The 8,097-nt window shown below is 43.4% G+C and overlaps 1 protein-coding gene across 2 annotated transcripts; it reads left to right on the top strand.

Annotated features, from left to right (window-relative positions):
- Positions 1–1,970: 1,970 nt before the first annotated feature.
- Positions 1,971–7,543, top strand: esd (esterase D/formylglutathione hydrolase). Of its 2 annotated transcripts, none has more exons than XM_069155154.1 (9): positions 1,971–2,026; positions 2,636–2,748; positions 2,893–2,981; positions 5,147–5,245; positions 5,398–5,522; positions 5,613–5,732; positions 6,591–6,689; positions 6,799–6,966; positions 7,125–7,543. In XM_069155154.1, the coding sequence occupies exons 2-9, from the start codon at positions 2,681–2,683 to the stop codon at positions 7,203–7,205; spliced, it is 849 nt and encodes a 282-aa protein (XP_069011255.1). In that variant the 5' UTR covers positions 1,971–2,026; positions 2,636–2,680; the 3' UTR covers positions 7,206–7,543. The 2 variants fall into 2 exon arrangements, with proteins under 2 accessions (XP_069011255.1, XP_069011256.1); XM_069155155.1 differs by lacking the exon at positions 1,971–2,026 and adding an exon at positions 2,053–2,070.
- Positions 7,544–8,097: the final 554 nt, after the last annotated feature.

Raw genomic sequence — 8,097 nt, 5'->3', positions numbered from 1 at the left:
AAATATTCCTCTTTTTTTTTTTTAAATGTCTCCACTCTTTTTTAAAAACTTCAAAATGAAAAATACTTGAACAAATATTTATTGAAATCTTATGACTATTGTCGATGACTTTACTGTCAAAATATTTTGCCTTTACTTTCCAAATGAAATAAAAACAGGTTAATGATGGTCTTCAGTAGTTCAGTCCTCCAGGCTGGGAGGTCAGAGGTCATTTACAGAAGAGCAGCCCTGAAACTTTGCTCATGTGCACCTCGGCAGAGCAGTCGACCTCACGCTGCGTTGCACACTGAAGGGCTGCCACTGCCACCTGATGGACTCTGTGAGCGAGCAAAATCATGAGCAAGAAAACAGTGATGTGTGACAAATTCTGATTTAAATGAAGTCCTCCAGCTCTCGTGGCTTCATGGCTGTATGTGTGTATGGTTGCATGGCTGCAGGCGTAACCATAATCACATTGAGAGCAGGGAGTGTATTTGAGGATGCTGAGTGAATTTAATCTGGGTTTTTTTTAGGAGGTGGGTGGATGTGGGGGAGGTGGATAATTCGAAACGGTCTAATTTAGGAAGCAGCTGCAGAGACAGGACACCAGTATTGGTGCACTGTGAGCATATTAATAAATAATTTACAATCCAAATTCTGCTCTGCCAACGCGGCCAGGAGGGAGAAGACTGCCGAGGCCACTGATAAAAGAAGAGGAGATGGAGGCTGGCAGGTGGAAGCAGGTGGTGTAAACACAGACAGGCAGAGATAATGAGAAACAGAATCACACACATACTGGTTTACCTGCTTCATAAAGACTTTTTTTCTTTAGAAATGTGGTTACCAGTGGTTACAGGTCAGACTGCTACAAAACAAACATGTTTATAAGACACAAGGCTGTGGCCAAGTGGGAAATCATCCGTGAGCCTCAGGAGGTTACTCCATATCATTCACAGCTGTGTGCAGAGTATTCACCGCTGAAGTACAAAATCAACTGTGACAGATGTCCATCTTTTAGAGGAGCTCTGTTAAAAACCTTTAGTTTAGTTTATATTGAGCTTTTTTATTGTGTAGTTGTTTTTATCAAAATGCTGTTAAAAGTCATTGATATCATATGACTTTAACTTCAAAATAATACTGCTTCATTTGCAAAATATTTTTCAAAATAATATGACTTTCTAAAATGTTATGAGTTCATACATACAATAAAATTTTTTTTACTTTATTCTCCAATATTCCCCCTGTTTAATCTTGAAATAAGATTTTACTCTAAACATGTTAAATCCAACCGTTTTAACATTATGTTGCTTACATTTTTCAGTTTGAAGTAATTAGCCTATATGCACAGAAATATAGACAACCTTGTGTTATTAATATTGATTATAATAATATGATAATATAATAATATATAATTTTACTGTTACCTGCTTAATTGTTTTTTCAATTTCAGATCTTTCATCTGGACTAGGGGCCTGTCAAAACTGTCTAAAATTGGTATGTATACATTTGTCCATGTTCATTTTTCCTGCTAAAAAAACCCCTGCAACACAAACAAACAAACAAACAAACAAACAAACAAAAAGTCCCAAAATAATACACAATAAAGTATGTGTAATGATGAAACCATTTTATTGCAACATGCTGGATCTTGAGAGCCAAATGGTTGTAATATAGTTTTAGTACTATACAATAGTTATTATAATGTTGATGGAAAACTTTCATATACATAGATATGAATATGTCTCTCCTTGATTTGTTCATCAAGCCTACATTTTATCTATAGCACATATTATCTATTTATAAGTATTTATATATCTGTCCTACATAGCTGTGGGAGTGTACCCTTTCTGCAATTTGGATATTCACAATATCCATTTTGACTTGTGCACATCCTGTGTTTGTAATACACATCAGCACCATCTATGGTTCAAACATGTGCATTACATCTTGGACGTAAACTGTGGAGGGGGCGGCTCCTCTGACGTCAGTACGTCGACACTGACGTTGTTGGACTCTGGACTGCACCGACGGGGAAGTTAGCGAACCAGTAAGTGAAGCACAATTACCAACAAATTACAGTGATTGAATAAGGTATGTCCCGGGAATTGTGCGTTTAGTTTGTTTATTTGCTTGATCCTAAGTTGCAAGGTGTCTTAACTTCAAGCAGACGTTCGTAAATAGCAGTAAACGACATCCCATGTTCACGAGCTATCTTCGTCCCTGCACGCCCCCCGACGTGTCGCCCTGCCGGCCAAACTCTGTTCAAACTCACACCGTTTTCTACGACACGTGTTTATTTTCAAATACCCAAGTTGGTTGGGCATAGAAGAAACGCTTTAAGTTTCGAAAGGTGTTGTGTGTAATTCGGCATAAAGAAGATGTACCTGACATGACGGTGTTTTGCATTAATACTCGTTTTATTAGCTTCTCTGTGGTATTTTATGTAAATCGGGTGAGACAGTGATGACGGGACACGGGTCAACATGTCCGTGCTGGTGCATTTGGACATTAACTCTAGAGTGCATATATATTGTCTCATACTTTATGAAACATGTCGCTGCGTTTGCACGTATATGAGCACGTGTTTTCAACAAAGTTTGCCAAAGCTCACAGTAGAAGTGACGTCATTTGAATGACGCAATATTGTTTTCTAAAGAGTGCAGGAATACACGTGTTCACTGCAGCTGTCCTCAGACCAGAGATGGCAATCACACAAGTGTCCTCCAACAAGTGTGCTGGTGGCTTCCAGAAGGTTTTTGAACATGAGAGGTGACACACACACACACACACACACACACACACACACACACACACCTGTGGCTTTACATTGAGTATGTAGAAAAAGACTTGGTCAAAGAGACTTTACATTTTCCTGAGAGGAGTCCACTGATGTATTTTTGTTTCCTCCTGCAGCACCGAGCTGAAGTGTAAGATGAAGTTTGCCGTCTTTCTTCCTCCCAAGGCTGAGACCGACAAATGTCCCGTCATGTACTGGCTCTCTGGTGAGCTCCCAGCTGATATCAGAGCTTCCAGCTGATATCAGAGCTCCCAGCTGATATCAGAGCTGGCAGACTGTCTGCTGATGGAGGAGTGTGTGAATTAGAGAAAAAGAAAAAAGGTGGACTGCTGCAGTTAAACCACAGGATCTGATTGTGTCTGTCAGCCTGTTCATATTCTGTTTTTATGTTGACAAATCCCACGTCTCTGTGCTTTCTTACGACCTCACTTACTGTGGCACTTAGTGAAGATTTAATCTCTTAAAAACACCTCAAATTTAATTTTTTCTTTTTTAATAAAAGGCTCAATATTTTCCTAAAACAATTGGCGGTGGTAGTTTTGATCAGATTTGACCTAAACAGGTGAAAATTGTCCATTTGTTGTCAGGTGAACACCAGGAGCAGTTTGTAAAAGTTACATGGAAAGATGAGCTCAGTTGGATTGTAAAGAAAAGGAGAAATTATAATTTAATTTAAAAAGAAAAGAGTGGGACGGAGTGGAAAATTCAATTCAACTTTATTTATATAGCGCCAAATCACAACACAGGTTATTTCATGGCACTTAACACATTAAAGTCCTTACAGCAGAACTTTACAATATTATACAGAGAAACCCAACAATTCAACAATTCAACAATTCAACAATTCCCACATAAGCTGGGAGGGAAAACCTCCTCTTTAAGGGAGAAAAACCTCCAACAGAGGGAAGAAAAACTCCCTTTAACAGGAAGAAACCTCCAACAGGACCAGGATCAGAGATGGGCGGAGCATCTGTTAACAGAACCAGGATCAGAGATGGGCGGAGCATCTGTTAACAGAACCAGGCTCAGAGGTGGGCGGAGCATCTGTTAACAGAACCAGGCTCAGGGGTGGGCGGAGCATCTGTTAACAGAACCAGGCTCAGGGGTGGGCGGAGCCTCTGTTAACAGAACCAGGCTCAGGGGTGGGCGGAGCATCTGTTAACAGAACCAGGCTCAGAGGTGGGCGGAGCCTCTGTTAACAGAACCAGGCTCAGGTGGGCGGCCAGGTGTCTAAACAGCTTAAAGTAATACATTAACATTGTTTAATAACTGTCATATATTAAATGTTTAGCTCAAAGTTTAAAAACTAGAAGAAAGTAATGAATTAAATGTCATCTAAAAGTAATAAACAGCTTGAAGTGACAGATGAATTGGTTAATATAAAGTAATTAGCTGAATATAATAAATTGGGGTTATTTAATTGAAATATTTCCCCTTGTGGGATCAATAAAGTCCGCCATCCATCCATCCATCCATCCATCAATAAATACATAAATTAAAAAAGTGACAGGTTGAATTGACTGCTAAAAGTAGGAAATAGTCGGTTAATAGAAGTTGATTAACTGGTTTGATAAAAGTCATAAAATGCGTCAAAGTATAAATATTTTCACGAGTTCCTGTTATCTAAAAGTAGCAGAGACATTTTGAAATAGATTCCTTAATATGAGATAAATACTACATTAATGATAATGCCAAAAATAATGGATACATGTTTGTAAGAGCTGTAGGCAATGGATATAAAAGTGGAGATAGTCAACTTAAATGATGGATCAATTGTAGGAAGTACTGATGAAGCATGGAATAAACAAACAAACAAACAAACAAAGAACAGATGCATGATGTGAAACATCCAGGCGGTGCCTCCGGTGGAAAGTATGAAAGCAGATTTGACCAAACGTGGACTGTTGAATTGACGGAGAAGACTTTTTTTATGATTAATAGTGTTCACATTAAGTTTAAAATGCGATGAGCGTGTCTGGACGGAGTGGATGAACACTGGAGCTCAAACTACAGACCGATGTGGGAAGAAAGGAGGCGTCACAGCTGTTTGTTGGAAGCAGGACGGTGATGTCAGACGGACAGAAACATGTGACTCAGCGTGACGGTGCGATGAGGTTTCATAGTTCTATCAGACTGAAACACACCAGTGTACATCAGTGTAGGGTCCAGGCTTTTCAGGAGTCAGCAACATTAACCATAGAGAACAGTGTCATTCTTCAATGGACACGTTTACATATTTTGGGATACGAGTGTGACGGCCACGCAGTGCAATGATCCGACCCGGCGAATGGACTTCCTCGAGCGCCGGAGGTCGGCAGCTCGTCTGCTCCGTGATGTCATGATCACTTTTTGATCCGTGTTTCTCTGCAGGTCTGACGTGTACGGAGCAGAACTTCATCACCAAAGCTGGCAGTCAGCTCGCTGCTGCAGAGCACGGCATCATCGTCGTAGCTCCAGACACCAGCCCACGTATGTCCTCACACACACGTCTGATTCCTACGTTACGGTTCAGTGTTTGGTTGTGAGCGAGCCCTCCAGTCTGGCTCTGAGCCTTCGGCCCGACCTCCAGATACTGAGGCGACTTCACGTTAATAATTGTGTTGACCGTCCTTCATCCGCAGGCGGCTGCAACATCGAGGGTGAAGACGAGAACTGGGACTTCGGCACCGGAGCCGGTTTCTACGTCGACGCCACCCAGGATCCCTGGAAGACCAACTACCGCATGTACTCCTACGTCACCGAGGAGGTAGGACGGACTCGCTCCCAAAAGACCGACCTCTCCGTTCTACCGTCGTTGCCGGTCGGCGTCGCTGACGATCCTCTGTCTCCCCGTCAGCTCCCGAAGCTGATCGACGCTAACTTCCCCAGCGACCCCGACAGGATGTCCGTCTCCGGCCACTCCATGGGCGGCCACGGAGCGCTCATCTGTGCCCTGAAGAACCCTGGGAAATACAAGGTCGTGCACGTCGCCACGTTTCATGTTTCCTCCAAACTATCTTCATCGGATTTCTGTTCATTTTGGGAAAAGGAAGTGATCTACAAGTTGTTCATAACATTTCTACAGATATTCAGCTGTCTCACCTATTTTTATGTCCTTCATGCATCGATTGTGAAAGTACCTCCAGCAGTCTTTTTGTCTGAGAACTCCTTTTGTACACATTATGACCCCCCAAACTAGCACAGCTCGCTCTCCCACCTCCTTCAGTTGCTGGTTGTAGTCTCGTGTCTTTTTGTCCTGTTGCCTTCCAGCCTTTTATCAGCAGAAACATGTTGAGTGTGTCCTCAGCTGAATGATGCTGATGGACGGTTGTGTGTCCTCAACTGAATGATGCTGATGGACGGTTGTGTGTCCTCAACTGAATGATGCTGATGGACGGTTGTGTGTCCTCAACTGAATGCTGCTGATGGACGGTTGTGTGTCCTCAGCTGAATGATGCTGATGGACGGTTGTGTGTCCTCTGCTGAATGATGCTGATGGATGGTTGTGTGTCCTCAGCTGAATGATGCTGATGGACGGTTGTGTGTCCTCAACTGAATGCTGCTGATGGACGGTTGTGTGTCCTCAGCTGAATGATGCTGATGGACGGTTGTGTGTCCTCAGCTGAATGATGCTGATGGACGGTTGTGTGTCCTCAACTGAATGATGCTGATGGACGGTTGTGTGTCCTCAGCTGAATGATGCTGATGGACGGTTGTGTGTCCTCAGCTGAATGATGCTGATGGACGGTTGTGTGTCCTCAACTGAATGCTGCTGATGGACGGTTGTGTGTCCTCTGCTGAATGATGCTGATGGACGGTTGTGTGTCCTCTGCAGGCCGTGTCTGCGTTCGCCCCCATCTGTAACCCGATGCAGTGTCCCTGGGGACAGAAAGCCTTCTCGGGGTACCTCGGCTCCGACCGGTCCACGTGGGAGGTACGACCTCCGCAGACCGCACTCCTGATATCGGCAACGAACACCCGCTGACACATTTCCTGAGTCTGTAAGGGTAACGAGGCCCGGCTGTCCTCCTCGTCTCTTTCAGGCGTACGATGCCACCGTGTTGGCGGCGGCGTACTCCGGCCCTCAGCTCGACATCCTCATCGATCAGGGCCGCGACGACCAGTTCCTGCCGGCCAGCCAGCTGCTGCCCGACAACCTGATCGCCGTCTGCTCCGAGAAGAAAATCCCCGTCGTCTTCAGACTGCAGCCGGTCAGTTCCCCCTCAGTCTTTTCAAAGTAAAAGCGCAGAGTCTTCGGAGACAAATCAGTCTGAAGCTGATTTGATTCGGTCGATTATTTTCAGTTATTAACAAACTTCGGTTTAGTTTTAAGTCCGTTCCAACGTGTTTTCTTTGTGACCTGCTGCAGGGCTACGACCACAGCTACTTCTTCATCTACTCCTTCATGACCGACCACATCAAGCACCACGCCAAGTACCTGAACTGTTAGTCCTGTCCACCGCGCCGCTCTGCTGCTGTCGCTCACAACCTCTTCTGTTTTTCATTTCCGATCTGACTTCCTGCACAAATCAACTGAAACCAGATTGTATAACACGTAAAGTCGGGCGCTGACATTTCAGTCCGGTTGGAAGACTTTGTGCCTTCAGTCTAAACGGCACTTACCTGAAGTCTCGGATGAAAACAGAAAGTATTTTGGAGTATTTTTGGGAAGCTGCGGTTTCAGCTGAAGTGTTTGTAGGACATCAGAAAATGTTCCCGTGAACGTTTTCTCAGCAAACAATCATGGTTTGACTTTTTGTTTTTCCAAATAAAATCCTTGGTCATTCATTTTGGTGTTTGGTGTTAATTAATCGTTTTGAAGTTCAGGAAATACTCTTATTCAGTGAGAGAAGATCAATACAGCTGCTGTATGGCATCTAAAAACAAAACCTGCAGCCTTCAGAACACAAGCAGTGGTTATGTTTTAAACAACATGCTCCCTTTGCCATACTCATATTAGTACAAATACTTGTATATTGTGTGAATTTCATAATGGTACTGTTGTCTCAAATCACACTCTGCCGTTCTGCCCTCACCGATAGGAAAGCTGTCATTTCAATTCATCGCCTGACAACATATCTGCCAGCTTTAATGATTTTACACAGAAATGACCATGTTCTCCTGCCCTATGTTTAACACACACACACACACACCGTAAACATGATGGCTTCTGAGAGATTTGGTTTACTTCAGGTTGGTTTCTCCCTTTGTGCTTTGTAGCCATCATCCAGATGATTGTAGTGCACGGCAGGTTTCCATGTGAACGCACTTATCCACTCAGAAGAGTGAGTATTTGGAAAACAAGTGTTTTGGTCGCCGACAACCGTCGATGTATTTTCAGT

Source organism: Embiotoca jacksoni, unplaced genomic scaffold, assembly GCF_022577435.1.
Source record: "Embiotoca jacksoni isolate LCO1_2020_lvr unplaced genomic scaffold, fEmbJac1.0.p SCAF_2, whole genome shotgun sequence".
Taxonomy (NCBI): Eukaryota; Metazoa; Chordata; class Actinopteri; family Embiotocidae; genus Embiotoca; species Embiotoca jacksoni.
This window is presented reverse-complemented; position numbering and strand designations above follow the sequence as displayed.